Raw genomic sequence first — 18,457 nt, 5'->3', positions numbered from 1 at the left:
TAGGAAGTATTTAATTTACAAGGTCTTTAGGGTGCTGACGTTGGATAACATGCTGCAGAAGCCCCATCTTAAAAAATAAGCATCAAAAAAACATTACAAAGAAAAAAACTGTTTTCCCAAAAGCTGCAATTTTTGTCATAAGAAAATCACAGCGAGGCAACTTTCAAAGTGATAGATTCAACAAGTTTACATAAAATCCAATTTTTTTTTAGGTCTGGTACGCCTCATTCCACCGGAGGGCGCCAAGTGGATTCGGACCTGAGCACAGGTGTGTCCAATCACCTCACACCTGTCCCTAATTATCCTGACCCTTTATAATGACATTTTGGACAGCACATGTCGTTGGGCCGTTTTTCATTTCCACTGTAATGGCTACCCCTGAGTTTTTTTTTCTGTTTATGGTTTGGACATTTTGTTTTTGTGCCCACTTTTTAGTTTGCCACTTCTTGCATTTTCCATTTTTGGTTCTGGTCTTTGATTCTGGTTTGGGCTTTGTCAGGTTCGATTTTGTTTGGACATGTCATCTATTTTGTTTTTTTTGTTTGTTACTTTGTTCATGGTTTTGTTAACAAATACAGACGCTCCCCTACATACAACCATTCGACTTACGAAAAAAAGTAGCTACTACCATTTTTTTCGGGATGTAGAAAAATATCCGGACATTGCTATAAATTAGATTTTGTATTGTGTGCTCCTTTTCCGAGGACAGACAGTACTGTAGTGCTTCTTTCTGCCTCTACCGTTGTGTGGCGCTGTGAGGTGTCACCCAGCATCCAACCGGAAGAAAAAAAAATCCTTTTCCTTTTCCTAGATCGTGTGTACATGCCGTACTGAATCTCAAGCGCGCTAAGAACTTTGACATTTTTATTGTTTAATATCTCGTGCATCCATTCAATATGGTTGATGCAAAGTGTAAAGAAGAGGTGAGCCGTTTCATTTGAAATGAAAGTGGAATATGGAAGCCTGGCATTTGGTCTTTGAGGGGGGGTTATATTAGGTTGTGGTATGCCCTCTTCTACCATTTTCCATTTCCAGTTTCAGTCTTCTGGTTTGGCTATTCTAGGTTTGATTTTGTTTGTTAGTTGTTGACTGTCCCCTTGTTGGTTTGTTATTTTATACCTGTTTTTTTGTTTTTTTAAATGGCATGCTTCTTTTGAGCCCCCCTACCTCAGTTCATTTTTCCTTCCATACAGGTCCTTACTAAACCCTAACATGCTATTTTTCCTTCAAATAAGTTCAAGCTGAATTGTGAAATGTTGAATATTGGAAGCTTCTTCTGTGGGCTGTCGGCCAATCGCATTGTGCAGTTTCTGCTTGTGATTTTTCTGCCAACCACACTTAGGAAACCCAACACTAAAGCGGAGGAAATATACTAGCAGGTGTAAAAAAAAAAAAAAAAAAAAGTAAACAAGCATGCACTCACACTGACACACAGCCTGTCTTGATGGCAAGTGAACATATTGAGCTTTATCCGGCGCCGTATCATGACAGCTTACAGAAGCCGCCAGCTCTGTAAGCCTTTTCGAGAAATTCCAACTCCTGACGCTGGGATTACCTTCGGCATAAACATTGTCACTAACGAAGATGAGCTTATTAAAATGAGCATTTTTGAGGGTCCTTCTGTCATACTTGCAGTGTATGACATCTTGGTAAAGAAAATTATCTTGATTTAGGGTTTTATTTTTAACTTTTCAGGTGGAATAAACTTAACTGGATCTATTTGAAAATGACAAAATATAAAAAATACGTCCTTTAAGAACATCCATACATAGACAAGGACTTGCTATGTTGCCTTTTGTTTTGTCTATAAATTAATCATTTAATCAAATTGGTCTTGAAAAACTCGGAATGATGTCCCTTTTATAAACACTACATTTCGTAACACTCAATGAAAAACTCTGAATTCAATATGGCTAGCTCAGATGTTTTTTTTTCATTAAATTCGATGAACATCTTGATAAATCAAAAAAAATTCATTACAAAATTATCAAGGTCGAGAAAAACATAGCCAGCTATTTGAAAATTCCACCAAATCAACACATATTCATGAGTTGAACAATTTCCTTTCCATTTTATACATGTATTGTTATATTTTTAACATTTTCGTTTGGCTACTCAGATAAAAAAAGTCTGACAGGCCACATGTGGCCGGTGGACCATAGTTTGCCAAAACCTGCCAGAACATACAGTTCATCCGGAAAGTATTCACAGCGCTTCACTTTTTCCACATTTTGTTATGTTACAGCCTCATTCCAAATTGTATTAATTTAATATCTTATCTCAAAATTCTACACAAAATACTCCATTATGACAAAGTGAAAACGTTTTTTTTTTTTTTTACTTTTTTTGAATTTATTAAAAATAGAAAACTAAGAAATCTGTGTAATATAGTGTAATAATGTGTGAAGCCCTTTGAGACTCTTCGTGATTTAGGGCTATACAAATAAAAATGACTTGACTTGACTTGACATTTACATAAGTATTCACAGCCTTTGCTTAATACTTTGTTGATCCACCTTTGGCAGCAAATACATCCTCAAGTCTTTTTGAATATGATCCCACAAGTTTAGCACACCTATCTTTAGGCAGTTTGGCCCATTCTTCTTTGCAATAAGTCTCAAGCTCAATCAGGTTGGTTGGGAGACGTTTGTGCACAGCCATTTTCAGATCTCTCCAGAGATGTTCGATCGGATTCAAGTCTGGACTCTGGCTGGGCCACTCCAGGACATTCACGGAGTGGTTCTGAAGCCAATCTTTTGAGATCTTGGCTGTGTGCTTTGGGTCGTTGTCCTGCTGAAAAATGAACCTTTGCCCCAGCCTTAGGTCAAGAGTGCTCTGGATCAGGTTTTCATCCAGGATATCTCTATATATTGCTGCATTCATTTTTCCTTCTATCCTGACTAGTCTGCCAGTTCCTGCTGTTTAAAAACATCCCCACAGCATGATGCTGCCACCACCATGCTTCACGGTAGGGATGGTATTGGCCTGGTGATGAGCGGTGCCTGGTTTCCTCCAAACATGGCGCCTGGCATTCACACCAAAGAGTTCAATCTTTGTCTCATCAGACCAGAGAATTGTGTTTCTCATGGTCTGAGAGTCATTCATGTTCCTTTTACTAAGGAGTTGCTTTCGTCTGGCCACTCTACCATACAGGCCTGATTGGTGGATTGCTGCAGAGATGGTTGTTCTTCTGGAAGGCTCTCCTCTCTCCAAAGAGGAACGCTGGAGCTCTGACAGAGTGACCATCTGGTTCTTGGTCACCTCCCTGACTAAGGCCCTTCTTCCCCGATCGCTCAGTTTAGAAGGCCGGCCAGCTCTAGGAAGAGTCCTGGTGGTTCCAAATGTCTTCTATTTACGAATAATGGAGGCCACTGTGCTCATTGGGACCTTCAAAGCAGCAGAATTTTTTCTGTATCCTTCCCCAAAATTTGTGCCTCAAGACAATCCTGTCTTGCAGGTCTATAGACAGTTCTTTTGACTTCATGCTTGGTGTTTGTGCTCTGCCATGCACACTCAACTGTGGGACCTTATATAGACAGGTGTGTGCCTTTCCAAATCATGTCCAATCAACTGAATTTACTGCAGGTGGACTCCAATTAAGCTGTAGAAAGATCTCAAGGATGATCAGTGGAAAAAAGATGCACCTGAGCACAATTTTGAGCTTCATGGCAAAGGCTGTGAATACCTATGTAAATGTGATTTCTTGGTTTTCTATTTTTAATAAATTCAAAAAAAGTAAAAAAAAAAAATAAATAAATTTCACATTGTCATAATGGAGTATTTTGTGTAGAATTTTGGGATAAGAGATTAAATTAATACAATTTGGAATGAGGCTGTAACATAACAAAATGTGGAAAAAGTGAGGCGCTGTGAATACTTTCCGGATGCACTGTAAAGACTAAATTGAAAAAAGCCAGTATTATTCAGGTACCATCAGTAGCTTATAGTTTTTTTTGTAGCAAAAGGGGGCTAAATTTACTTCAATTAAAAAACAATAAAACAAATTTCTTTCATTCACTCATCGAAAATATTTTTCAAAATCTGGATTAAAATCCAATAACAATTCAGTACATAAATCTAACCAAAAACAGTCTTTTTTTTCAGGGAAAAGTAATAGACAGTGAAAAAAAATACAACAGATCCTGGTGTATGACTTTGAGACATGTGCACTAGCGGATATTTGTTTTAATTCTTTCAAAATAGTACAATATACACGTCATTAGTATTTTTTTGAATATATGAAATAAAAACATATCGTGATTTCAACAGGACAGAACAATTCCCCAACTTTGTTTTTGGGAAAACAGTTCTTAGAACAGTACATTGAATAGAAAGAGTATACATTGAATATTTTATGGACACATATTTCAAAATAAAAGACACATTATACATTTTTTGTTAAAGATTTCTCAGAAAGGAAGTCCACAAAGTCAAATAAAAATGATTGTACCTTCTTTGATAGTTTTCCACGGGAGCCTAACTAACAAAAGACACAATAAAATACACAATAAATTGGTTATTCTAGTCATTTGGCTAGATTTTGTTGATCAAAATCCAGAATAGTTCCACTCCTGATTAAAAATAATGTAATTCAATTTTGGAACAGTCATGTGTAAATGACACATTTTCGGGGTTTTACCTTATTTGAAGCTTTTGAATGTTCACTATTGACAGGAAAGAACAACATTGGATTATTTAAAAAAAAAAGAAAAGCGCATGCTCTGTACATTGTAAATCACAGTAGATTCTGACAAGCATGCTTTAGTAAGGAAGAAAAATCAACAAAAAACTTTTAGCTATCATACTTTGCCACTTGCCTTAAAGCGTTACAGCATCTTTTGGTTGTGTAGTAAAAATATTGAGTGTTGCTGTACACGGGTGTACTGTACATTGAGCCTTCACTTGCAAAGCATCAGGATTTCCCCATTGAAGTCTTCCTATTAATTTCATTCGTACTGGGAAAATGACTTTGTACAGCCGTAATGATGTGGGTTAATTTTGATTCTAAAACATTGAAATGTTTTGACTAAGGTAAATGCATTTTATTTGCACCTAACAGTTAAGGATCTATTCAAGCGGCAAATGAGTTGGCAATGTTCTTTTGGGGCGGCAGTAGCTCAGGAGGTAGAGCGATCGTTTGAGGATTAAGGGATCCCAGTTCGAATCCCGGCTTGTCCGTGTTACATGTCGAAGTGTCCTTGGGTAAGACACTGAACCCCCAATACCCCCAATGAGCAGGTTAGCGCCTTACGTGGCTCCACAGATCACGGCCACTATTGGGAAATGTGAACCACAATGTAAAGCGCTTTGGGAAGTCATTGACTTGAAAAGCGCTATATAAATGCGGATCATTTCATTTTGATGATGGTTTATTTTGTCATTAAAATCTGGCTTGGACAAATGGTAAGATTTATGCCATATCAAAAAGAAAAGGGTTTGAACTGTTGGTAAAGTGAAAATACAGAGTGATCCAAAAGTCTTGGGCACATTTGAATTCCTCATACTGTAACTCCTTGAATGTCTGGGACAATTGGGACAAGAGTGGCACCAAATCAACACATCGTCATGCGTTGTAAATTTTTTGTCCACAGAATACGTGTCATCATTATATTTTTAACATTTAAATTCAGCTGGGCGGACGAAAAAGCCTGTAGTTTGAGAAAGAATACAGCAGTATTAAACTGGATATAAATCTGCAGCATTTAAATACAGCCGCATAATGTAGAAGATAACCTTAAATGTTTAACCACTAGTTGGTAATGTATTGTGTAGTACAACTAAAATCAAGTGCTATTTAGTAGGGGAGAATCCAAACTACGGAGACTCAGAATGACCAAATAGTATAATATTTCTTCTCATTTTTTTACCTAGCCTTTATCAGGTATTCGTAGCAGCAAGATTACAACAATTGTTATATTGAATCAATGCAAATTTCTCCATCTAGAATTATTTCAAAAATGTATGTTTGTATGATCGTTTATATATTCAGCCTATTTTTTAAATCCATATATTATTTTTATAAAGTATCTATCTATCTATCTATAATAAAGGATTTTTTTCAACCAGTATGGGCGCCAAATAATACACACTGTCCCATTAAAAGACCCCTGTTGCCCCCAAAATATTGTAGGTTTTACATTATTTATTTTCATACTTAAGTCGCTAAGACCACAGCCAATACTAAAACATGTTATGATTTATTTCCTTTTGGTGATTGAAGAATACTCCTCCTGCATTACTAACACTCTCTTATGCAACAAAAGTATTGTCACTGTCTCTAACTTAATAATAGTTAAAAGTTGCACCTGAGTTTGAGTATTCAGTTAACATGTGACACACGCACACAAAAAAAGCTGCAGTATTTGCTGTAAAATATATTCTATATTTGATAAATGTTGATCATAGCACTAAATTATAAAATTGTAATTTACCTGTCGTATATATTCAGTTAAAAAACAAGTACATTTAAATAGTGACATTAATCCTTGTTTACATGAGGTATTGTCACTACTATCAGTGGTGGGCTGTCAGGGTTTGGAAGGCCTTCTCTAATGGCACAAAAAAAACCTGAATTATGTTACTTTTATTTTGCCCATGAATATTCAAATAATTCCGAATTGTCAGTCCGGTTCTATTCATTGCTTTCCCCCTGGTTGTGCTGCTTTCAGTTGTGTGCTTTCATATTTAAACTAATCACGTTTGAGCCATTACTTGTTGCCAGAATCAGAAATCTACCTGGAGGCCTTCACAATCAGTTTTGCAGGAGCAGTGGCATTAAATAAGTGTTCATAAAGGTGTTGGTTTAGCAATTTAGATTTCAAGTTGGCGGGGGCAAGGCCTTCTAGCTGGCCTAGGGAAATGTCAGCGGTTCCACAACCTATGATTATCTGGGGGCTTGTAACAGGAGAGGTGACAAAAACATCCCTCTGCCCACTGTTCCTGTCAAACAGACATTTTGAATAAAAATCATGCCAGAAATACAAGAGGACAGACTCGAGTTTCAGCATCAGACTTGATGGCGATAGAAAAGAACTTTTTGATCGAACTGAAATGCGTGGATAATCTGTATGACAGGCCTTGGTGTGAAATGTATTGGCCAACACAGCTACAAAGTAATACTTAGTTACATGGAATTAATTTGAATATTAAATATGGATTTCCATTCTAAAAATGCAGAGTCCAAATAAACCCCACTAAAGCATTTCCCTTTCTCTCTAACTGCATTTGTCCTTGTTATTATTGGTGACAGGCACAGTAGTTTAGACAGTAAGCAAAAAAAAATTGCAGTTGCAAATTGCCCTTGGATCCTTTGTCATACTCCAGATGGCACAGAGTCATGGTTGTGCACTTATTCATCAGGATTTGGGCCTTGCTTTGGAATTATAATGTCATGGTTGAAATGCTGTTGCATTGGATGGAAATTGGAACTTGTCGGGGGTACTGAATATTGTGAGTGTGTCCTTGAGCAAGGCTTCAAGCTCACCTTTAGACAATGAAAGAAACAATTACCTGGACTGTCCATTTATCCGTCATGCATGGTAACCAGGGATCAGAATTTTCCGCGGATCCGCGGATTTCCGCTGTTTTTGAACCCCAAAGGTAATTCCCGTAAATCGTCTAAATTCGATGAGAAAATATTTTGGGGGGGTGAGGTATGATACGTGACTGTTTCATCACCCCAAGTTAGCAGTTAGAGATCGCGAGAAAAATCGGCAAAAAGAAGCGCAGCGCATTAGATCAATAACACACAACAAATAGATCGACTCCTACCATTGGTCGATAGGTTCGCTGATAACCAATCAGCGGAGCTTTTGTTCAGAGCATTGGCTTTCTCAAACATGGCGCTCCTTCCGGTCTTTTCAAACGGTGAAATGAGTGTTTGAAAAAGTAAATATGAAAATACTAAGATAAGAAGACGAGGCTTTTGTCTCCGAGATTGATAAAGGAATCAAGAATAAATTTAAGTGGTCATGGCTGGTGAAGACTGTCACAGACTGACATGTATTTTCTTTAAGCATGTTCAGTTTGTGCATTCTATTTTCAAATTAATGATGAATGGTTATTAATGTATATATTTTCATATATATTGTTGATTAGTAGCTAAATACAAGGTCCATTTTCATCATCAAAACACAACAACAATGGTGATGGTTGTAACATTGTAATCCCCCAATTGTTTTAAACATCTTAAAACTGAAAAAAATACATGGTTTCTGTTTTGTTGGATTTAATTCATTCTAGTGCAATTTTCACATAGCAAATAAGATAAATGCCGTTGGCTTCGGGTGGGTTTGCCCCCCTGAGCCCCCCACCGGGCTCCGCCCTGGACCTGGCCGGGGCCTGCGGCCCCTGGACCCTGGCTATTTCAGCTGAAAATGAAAATCTCCATTCTGATCCCTGGGTAACTATTTCTACATCCAAAACTTTTTGATTGCAAAAGCCACTGTGTGCTTGGATTGAAATAGGCTTATGAAAAAACCCCCGAGTATATTACCACCCAGCATTGTTTTCTGTAGACAGAGGAATAAAATCAGGCTGAAGTGATAATTGTCTCTCAATCAATGAGGCAAAAAAACAAAAACAAAAACAAAAAATATTTGAGAAATGGCTTTTGTTAGCAAGGACTGGTATGGCTAATATTGAGTTGGTGAGTGACGTGTGGTCAGAGGAGGCAGGGTAGGCTGTGTGATCAGAGAAGTATTAAATTAAAAATATCTTAAATTCTTATGTTTTTTTGGGTGGCACGGCAGCTGACTGGTTAGCGCATCTGCAGCATAGTTCTGAGGTCATGGGTTCAAAACTTGCTAACAGCCTTCCTGTTTGCATATTCTCCCTGTGGTTGCGTGGGTTTTCTTTGGGCACTCCGGTTTCCTCCTACATTCCAAAAACATGCATTTCATTTTAATTGGCAGGTCCAAATTGTCCCTCGGTGTGAATGAGTGAGTGAGTTGTTTGTCCCTGTGTGCCCTGCAACTGGCTGGCAACCAGTTCAGGGTCTCCCCTGCCCACTGCCCAAATATAGCTGTGATGGTCTCTAGCACCCCCTGCGACCCTAGCAAGGATACCCTGTGCAGATAATTGATGGATGGATGGTTATGTTTCTTCAGTGTCAAAGCACTTTCTCATTTAATGCCACAATTTTTGGACTTTCTTTTTCAAAACTGCTGAAAGTTTACAATATTTAATGAACATTACAAATACAAATAGAGTGTAAAATACTACAGCGCTTTAGAGGTGGGCGGATAGATCCAAAGACTGATACTATTGGTACTAAGCAGTATTTGGATTAGATCGATAGGATACTATTTTCATGAGATAGATAACACGCTTCTCCACCAATTTCTCAAAGTGCTATTTCTCTATGTACATAGCGCAGCCATTCACCGTCTCTCCCAGGACCCTTGGCCACTTTAGGTTTATGCCTGGTGTGGGACTGACAGGCACATCTTTAGCACTACTCCTGTCCTCGTGTCTGCACCCTGCGTGCAAAGCAGAATAGAGAGCCAAATTTATGTCCCCTCCCCTACCAGAAGTTAAATGATGGAGAAAGCGCATTGCGGTATAAACGTTTTTTTCAACTACAGAAAGGGACAATGCCAGGTGTAATTTGTATGGTAAAGTCGTATTCTACTGTGGAATCACCACAGATTTACTTAAACACAGGGAAAGAGCAATGAGCTGCAACCAAAATGTAAACATTTTTACTCAGAGCACAGGACATATTTTGGTGAGTAGAGATCACAGAAAAACAGAAATGGTTGAAAAACTGATGTTAAAACTACCGTATTTTCCGCACTACAAGGCGCACCTAAAAGTCTTAATATTTTTCAAAAGCTGAACATGCGCCTTATAATACAGTGCGCCTTATATATGGCTCCATATTAAATCGCAAGGTCTCGCAACTTGCGCAACAGCCGCCGACTCGATTTTTAGTCCGCGGTGTATGCTGGGATTTATATACCGGCGTTTCATTGGCTAACCAATGTGTCAATCATCATTTGTATCGATCGCTATTGGCTAAAGTTATTGGGAGCCTCGGATTGGCTAGAGGGCCAAAACAAACCTTGCAATTGGCCAAAAAAGATGTGTCAATCATCCGTTAAATCGATCGCTATTGGCTGAAGTTATTCGGAGCCTTGGATACGCTAGACGACCAAAACAAACCCTGCAATTGGCCGAAAAAGATGTGTCAATCATTCGTTAAATCGATCGCTATTGGCTGAAGTTATTCGGAGCCTCGGATACGCTAGAGGGCCAAAACAAACCCTGCAATTGGCTGAAAAAGATGACTGAATAGCAAGCTTGCTAAACTACGCCATAAAGAAACATGTTTCATTAGTCTGTATTTGTAAATATTTTACTCTCCTGGATTTACTACACTCACGGTTGTAAGAAGACCATGATTGCGTATCATTATTGAACGTGAGAACTTAGGTGAGTTATGCGGCTTTATATTTTCCCGGTATCTTGTTTTAGAACGATCTTGATGTTGCTGTGATGAGTTGAGTGAATTAAACTCAATTCCAAGTGTTTATTGTCATATGCACAGTAAAGTTGCGAGCGAAAAAGAAAATAGAAACTAAGGAATGGTTGGCATTTCTTGAATTCCAAGACTTTAACCTTCCGAATGATATTTGAAATGACGCATTTAAGTGACATCGTACGGACACCGCATCCGCACGTGTCTACGACACGTATTTGCTTCTTTGCAAGTTTTGGGAATGTTAAGGGGGTAATCAGTTGGACTGAATCATCTGACTGTTTTGTCGACGTTCCCATTGTAGCGCCTTATAAACCGGTGCGCGTTATCTATGGAAGATATAGGACCAAAAACTATTTTTTGGGGGTGCGCCCTATAACCCGGTGCGCCCTATAGTGCGGAAAATACGGTACATCTCATCAATGTAGTACTTACTAGTTTGGAGTCTTCAGTAATGCTTTTTTAACTATGTTTTAAAACTGTTGACCTTATTGGTTCTATAATTTAATCGACTCAAAAAAACTGATGAACCAAAAATTCATACCAAAGCGAGTCATTGTGGTGATAGAACAGTTATGTTTCTAACACACTTGATCTCATTACTAGTATCTTCCTTTCATGTAGTTTCTATACAAGTTTAAAGACCCATAACGCTTAAGGAAAGCCAAATTTTTCCTCAACTAAATTTACACATTTTGTGCGATAGACAGCTGGAGACATCAAGACTCTAACCCCTTTTGAAATAAGCTGGCAGGTCATCTTTGTAAGCTGCAATCAATTTTTACACCCACAGTGTAGATTTGAGAAGAATCAAGATATTAGAAAATTATAGTAAATAAAACATGTTGCTATTTCATTTGAATCCAAAGGTATAATGGAAAGTTTTGAAATATCTTTGCCTTTCCAATTTCCATTATAAATTTGTTTGTACACTACCGTTCAAAACTTTAGGGTCACCCTGATAGTTTTATGTTTTCCATGAAAGAAACAAGCTTTTATCAAATGATATGTCCAATGTCTATGTGTTTTGCCCATATTGTTCCCTTCCTTTTGTTTTTCTGTCAAAGATATGGCCTTTTCTTTGCCACTCTACCTTGAAGGCCAGCATCTCAGAGTCGCCTCTTCTCTGTAGATGTTGACACTGGTGTTTAATGAGTACTATTTAATGAAGGCGTCTATTTCTCAAACTAGAGACTCTAATGTACTTGTGCAGTGGGCCCTCCTACTTATCTTACTACTCTGTTTGTGCTCTTCTCTGAAGTGGATTGCCTAGAGGAAACAAAAGCAGGGAGAACATGCTCGGTAGCCTAGATGGTAGGGCGCCCGCTCCGAGACTGGGAGGTCGCTGGTTCAAGCCTCGGCCGAGTCATACCCAAGACTTACAACATTGGTACTCATTGCCTCCCTGCTTGGCGCTTGGCATTAGGGGTTGGAATAGGGGTGTGTGGTCACCTAATGAGTCCCAACACAGCAGTTGGGTCTAAAATGGCTGCGCCCTGTTTGGCTGCAGCTGCATCGGCTCGCTACAGTTTAACTGTACGGGTCAGGTGTATCGACATTTCGTTCTGTGTGCATGGTTACAAAGAATGACAATAAAAGTAAATTCTTCTATAATTTGCACGGGGAAGCTGCGGTAGCTGAAATTGAACCCAGATCTCTGCACCATGGGGCTGTGCGCTTACCACCGAGGCCGCCATATTGGCAAGGATCCATTAGCCTTCTAATGCAATTAGCAAACACAATGTACAATTACAACACGAGTGCTGGTTGCTACAAATGGACCTCTATACACTTATGTAGCAATTGCATTTAAAATGGTCAGTTACCAGATAAACAACATATGGGGCATATTTCTGATTAGTTTAATGTTATCTTCACTGAAAAAAAGTGTGTTTCTTTATAAAATAAGGACCTCTTAAGCGACCCCAAACTTTTGGAAGATAATGTATACATAAACATATTTCTCCATTAACCCTCCATTAATTAACATAAATGAAGCGTGTTTCTCCTTTGCAAACATCCCGCCCTTTTGAAATCCTGACCCCCGTGTCTATCACTGCTCGCTCATCTTGTGCCGATGTTCTTGTACTGGCAAAGCAGCAGATTTTTAAAAGTCTTTTTGAAAGTGGCGTTGCAAAGGGCATAACAAGCCGGGTTGACGGTGGAGTTGACGTAGCACAGCCAGTAGCCGATGGCCCACACGGTGTCGGGAACGCAAGACTGGCAGAAAGTGGAAATGAGCACCATCACGTTGTACGGTGTCCACGTTATGATGAAAGCCAGCAAGATGGCAAAGATGGTTTTGGTCACCTGTCGGGACAAGCAAAAGCATTAAAGAAGGCTTTCAATCATTTCGACTCCCTGGGCAGATCGAGTTGTTTTTCATCTAATGAGCTGGAGGGAAGAAAAAAAAACTTTTTTGCAATTCATTCCAGTGCCCATATGAAAGATGATATTGTTTTTTACACATAGTGTTAAAACATTGAGAAAATATTTATTTAAGAAAATTTAAAGTAAAATCGGTCTTTCAACCCGCCAGTATTTTTGTCACCACATTACAAGCCATCGCTCATACACAAAAAAAAAGCACATCACAAACACATTGTGACAAGTATGGATGATCTTTTAATATATTTAACTGACAGTAATAAATACCGGGTGTCCTGAAAATGTATACACATTTTAGCAGCTGATACCTCAATAATGAGTCCTTGCTTTACAAACTGAACCTATTGAACCAAGTGATGGCAACCACACTTGACTTTGAAGAAAGGAAATCGATTTTAAAATGCTTCTAGAAAAATGAAAATGCTACTAATCCGTGGTAAATTTGTCAGGCCCAACTGGTAGTCGACTCGGGTCGAATCCCCGACGCGTGTGCCGAGGAATTTAGTTAAGTTTGATGCCCCGCAATGCGTGTGTACAACGTAACAGATTCGGGAAATGATTTGCTAGGTTTGAGTGTAGTTTGTAATAAAAGTGACAAAGAAACACTATTAGATTGTCCTCAACTTAGCTCCAGTCTAAAAAAAAATTTGAACAAAAACGTCTGACATTAAATGGGTTAAATACAAATGAACAAGCACATTATTTTACCTTCATATTTTTCATTTTTACTTCTTGTATAAGAACAAACAGAGTAACACGGAACTTAAGGTTTATTATCGCTGAATAAGGGGTAATACACTCACTATCAAGGGGAGCAATTGGCTGAGGTTCACAGGTATCAGTACTTCATATTTCTTCTTATTTTATTATTATTATTATTATTTGCAAACTAAGAACACACAGAATAAAAGTATCTACCATTTGCAATCTCTGATACCTTTGCTCGAATTATGTATTGATGCATTTATTATAATAAATTAACATGTCAATTATATTTAAGTAAATAAATAACAGTTAAATTGTTGATGAATATATCAAAGCTATGAATATTTTAGGGATGAATGTACATTTCATTGTGAATTTGACATTTCTGAAAGTTTAGGGTACCTTATCTTGGACAAACCATTGTTAGCACTGCTCGCCACGCGGCAAAACATCGACTGAATTACGAGAGTGTTCACAAATACAGTAGGAATTTCTGAAATTTTACAAACTAAAATGCTTTAGAATGTGATTCAATCCAGGCTGGACAAATAATTTGGGGGCACTAATCTAAAGACCCCTCTCATATTCGTGAGTGAGAACTCGTGCACAATTTGTGGTTGACTACTGTAAATACTTTTTTCCTCACAATAATTGCATGTTCTTGTGCTTGTATCTCACCTCTTTATAAAATTGTAATTGAGTTGGTTCCGTGTGTGCATAGTTCTTTCACTAAAATGTATATCTCAATATTCTTTTAAGTGCTTGTCCTGATTCTTTTCTATTAGGAGCTTCATATTTTTCCCTTGATGATCCCCTGTGGCAATATTATTACTAATTATTATTACTTATCTCTGTAATGGTCTTTTAGTTTTACCGGGCAGCTGCAGCCAACACTCCTAAACGTGATAAATCACACAGCATTGCCCAAAACATACTTTCTTTTCCCTGGCGGCCATCTGTCTCTTGCGCTTGACTTGGCTCCGAGCGATGCTGGCAAACTTCCTGGCGACCGTCCTGGGACGGCTGATGGGAATGGAATGCCTCTCGGCTCCCTCTACGGGCGGAACGATCTCGATTGCTGTGATGCATTCGTCCCCTGCCTGCTTGGTTACGATCTTTATCTTGGACCACCTCGAGGTGGCATTGATTTTCGACAAGGAAGGATTTGTCAGGCTTGCTGGAACTGGGTTGGGATTCGGTGAAGCCTGTGAAAATAAAGAAATAAATGAACACAAAACAACGAGCTTGTATTTGGAAATTCATCTCTGCCATTCCATTTTACACAATTTTATGTAACATTATGGTCTGTTCTAATGAGACATTGAGAGAAAATGGTTATGGGATAATTGTTAAAACAGCAATAAGAATCAAAATTACCCAGGGCCCTGGCTTATCAAATGCATGGGAAGGCACAATTGTTATTACTCACAGGATTTCTTTGCACTGATGCAGGTTAAATATAACCAATAGCACATCCAGCAACAGCTTACATCAGGCTTCAGTATTTAAAACGATAGGCAAAAGAAATGTTAGCAATGTTTACAAAAAAGATGTAACTCCAGAAGAATCCCTCACAGATGTATTCATATTATTCCTAATTGCGAGGCAATGTACGTGATGTAGTCACCCAGGTAAGCATAGCTAGGTAGTCTAACCGTACGAACGAAACATACTTGTCTCTTTATATTTTTAATGTCTGAGTGACAAAGAATAATACAATGATAACGTTTTTAAATCAGTCACCAACCCCAGAACTAATACAGATAAAACTGTTGGCCTGGAGCTACAACTCGTGCAGAAGACCTGGCTGCAGTCAAAGTTACCAGATGCTAGTGTGCAGCTTGTCAGCCGCTTTCCAGCCGTTCTCTAAATGGTTTCTTTAGTAAGTTTGTCCCTTGGGGGCTTTTATGAAGGTTTGACGCGACTTCCAGAATTTTCATTTTTTTCTGGTGGTTCTGGTCCTCATTAACTGAGGGATCTCTGTATCTGCCATGGAGCCCCCAATCCTCCACAACCCCAACCCCCAAATTTTTAACGTGCACTATACCGGCCCCAGCCCACAGTAATAGTCAACTGGGGATAATGGATGACAGCCACACGGGTGATATACATTTTAAGCAGAACATGTTGGGAAAAACAAGCCACCAAACATGACACAAATTTGCTCTCTTAGCCCCCGCTCCCAGCAATAATTGATTGGGGATAATGGATCACGGCAATTTAGGCAGGACACAAGAGCATGATTTAAAGGTGCAAACAAGAAACAAAATTTGCTCTGCTCACAGCAATAGTCAGCCACGTGCATTACATGTTAGAATGGCCAGAACAGCACATCTCCGGAGAGATTTTCCTTCTGCTGGTCCCCGCTCGCAGCCACTTGGGTTTCGAGATAATGGATCTCGGCAGCATAAGTGCCGTTCACTTTTGGGTGAACAAAACAAGGAAAAAAAGCCGCAGGCCCTGACAAAAGTGTGCTCTGCAGATGTTTCGCTTCTAGCAATAGTTGAACGGGGACAATGGATCGTGGCTATTCGGGTGCAGTTCAGTTAAGGTATTTTCAAAATCAAGGTATTTTCAAATGAATATTTTTTAACCCGTGATGCACTGAGACTTAAAAGCACCAAGTATCGAGGGATTACAATATTTTGGAAAAAAAATTGAAAATGCTAAATTTTGCTCTATTTAAAAATTGTTTTTACAGTATTTTCCCTGCTATGAAGACCTTTTGCCAGAGCAGGTTATTCATACAACGAAGAACTATGTTCTATTTCTAGTTCAAAGTTATAAGCTATTGGAGAATGTTGTCCAATGATATTTCACAATGGCCTCGTGTAAAAGATACAGGGGTCCAGGAGCAACCCACGGATATTGGTTTGACATCTACACTCTGTTCTACTTATCCATTATCAAATTCCTTGAAAGGTGAGACATGAATATTAGATTGAAGTAGCCAGATTAAGAATTGTGTGATTACCGAAAAAAGTTATGGTATTTAAATAGCTTGCCACAGGAAAATAAGAACAAGATCTTAAAAAAAAGGAGTGAAATGTAAAATATGACCTCGGGTATCACATCGTTGCTGATCTTTGGTTCAGTTGGGGCAATGAAAGCAGTGGACGAATCATTTGAGCTCTCCTTTTCCTCCTAAATGACAGAAACAGAGTTTTTCATGGACAGCTCGAAAGATTTCCACCGCACAAGTAGAATAATAAGTCGACAATTCAAACAGTTTACTGCCTGTCTAAGAGGCACGACTTGACCGCTCCCACAAAATAACAGCTCGGAGGTGTTCAACAAACACGTTCGATAAAAGGAAGATGAGCAAGATAGGTAAGAGAAAGTCTTTGGACTCACAAAATATAAAAAGCTTTTCTGGCAACTCCATCCATCTCTCGTTAACCAAACAAAATGTCAAGAAATGCCCAAACTTGACTAAGATCAAAGCCAATAGGAAAAACAAATCTATCTTCATCCAAGGAAGCTATGAATCAAAGCCCCTCAAAAGGATTAAATATTGACAGCGTTGAAAGTATGCAGCTTTGTCTTTCCAGTACACACAGCCACTGGCCCGTGAGAATATTTTTTTGGCCCAGTTTGCTGAAGGTTTGTTTAAACAAGCAAGTCGACTAACAACAATATAAGCTTGTCCACAAGCACAGACAGCAAGCTGAATGGTAGCCTGCAAAAATTTGACAAAACAGTATGTTGGTTATAACGATATGACAGTAATTTATAGTAATTATTAGAATATTTTGACTAACTTGTCAACATAATGAATAGCTTAAGGTAAATAATATCACTACTAGGGTTATGGTTGGGGTTAGGATTAGGGGTTAGGGTTAGGGGTTAGGGATAGGGTTAGGGTTAAGGTTTTAGGGTTAGTGATAGGGTTAGGTTTAGGGATTAGGGTTGGGTTTGGGGTTAGGGTTAGGGTTATGGTTAGGGTTGGAGGGTTAGGGTTAGGGTTAGGGTTGGAGCGTTAGGGTTAGGGTTAGGGTTGGAGGGTTAGGGTTAGGGTTAGGGGGTTAGGATTAGGGTTAGTGTTAGTGCTTAGGGGTTTAGGGTTAGGGTCATGGACATAGACTCTCACAGCAAAGCTGTAAAGGAAAATCCAAGCCATGAATATGCGATGCGAAAGGAAACATCTAGGATCAGCTACACAGCCCTTGTGACAAACGAAACAATGCGCCATTAGCCAGAATATTGAACCCCTACGAAAAACCGTTATCAACTGTGCACTGACAAAAACTGCAGTGGTATGGTCATGTCCCGAGGTCATCGGGACTTGTCAAGATTATTCTCCAGTGCAAAGTCCAGGTGGCCATGTGTAGAGTAAGACAGAAAATAACTTGCCCATCAACATCATGGAATGGACTGGTGCCAACTCTGCCAAAAACTAAAAACAGTCCAGCAAAAGTTGTCTAGATTTGCGCCGTCAGTAGTGCCCCGATGACCTACGCAGTTAAGGGATCCGTGAACCGTGATATGTAGCATTAGGCTCCCTGAAGATAGCCATTACACCTATGTGGACCTTGGAGAAAATTAGTTTGATTCTGCTGTTCTACAGCAACAGGCTGGCTTATTAACTGAAACCAATGATAATTTCTGAATATAAAAGTTGTGTATCTTCTTTTTTTGTTGCATATTTGACAGACACTGGGCAGAAAGACCGACCTGAGTTGTGAGCCCAGGACTAGGTTGTGCCGTTGGTTGCGACGCATCTGCTTTGGCTTCGCCTACCCTGCCGTTTTTTACGGCCTCGTCCACAGTGGTCGTCGAGTCCAAACTGAGCTTCGGGCTGACGCGGGGACTGTTCTGAGGACTGCTTTCATTGTTGTTGTTCTGCTTTAGCAAATGGCTCTTAGCCACGCTCGGTGCTCTGAA

The 18,457-nt window shown here is 39.1% G+C and overlaps 1 protein-coding gene across 1 annotated transcript in view; it reads right to left on the bottom strand.

Annotated features, from left to right (window-relative positions):
- Nucleotides 1-4,150: 4,150 nt before the first annotated feature.
- Nucleotides 4,151-18,457, bottom strand: part of chrm4a (cholinergic receptor, muscarinic 4a) — a 61,254-nt gene continuing 46,947 nt past the window's right edge. The window contains exons 4-7 of the mRNA XM_088332177.1: nucleotides 18,248-18,452; nucleotides 16,634-16,717; nucleotides 14,509-14,778; nucleotides 4,151-12,790 (exon numbers count right to left, since the gene is read on the bottom strand). Coding sequence (XP_088188303.1) covers nucleotides 12,545-12,790; nucleotides 14,509-14,778; nucleotides 16,634-16,717; nucleotides 18,248-18,452 — 805 coding nt within the window. The 3' untranslated portion in view covers nucleotides 4,151-12,544. The remainder of the gene's footprint in view (nucleotides 12,791-14,508; nucleotides 14,779-16,633; nucleotides 16,718-18,247; nucleotides 18,453-18,457) is intronic.

Source organism: Urocampus carinirostris, chromosome 3, assembly GCF_059441175.1.
Source record: "Urocampus carinirostris isolate Australia breed hairy pipefish chromosome 3, RoL_Ucar_1.0, whole genome shotgun sequence".
Classification (NCBI taxonomy): domain Eukaryota; kingdom Metazoa; phylum Chordata; class Actinopteri; order Syngnathiformes; family Syngnathidae; genus Urocampus; species Urocampus carinirostris.
Note: the sequence above shows the minus strand (reverse complement) of the source record. Positions and strands in the feature narration are given on the sequence as shown.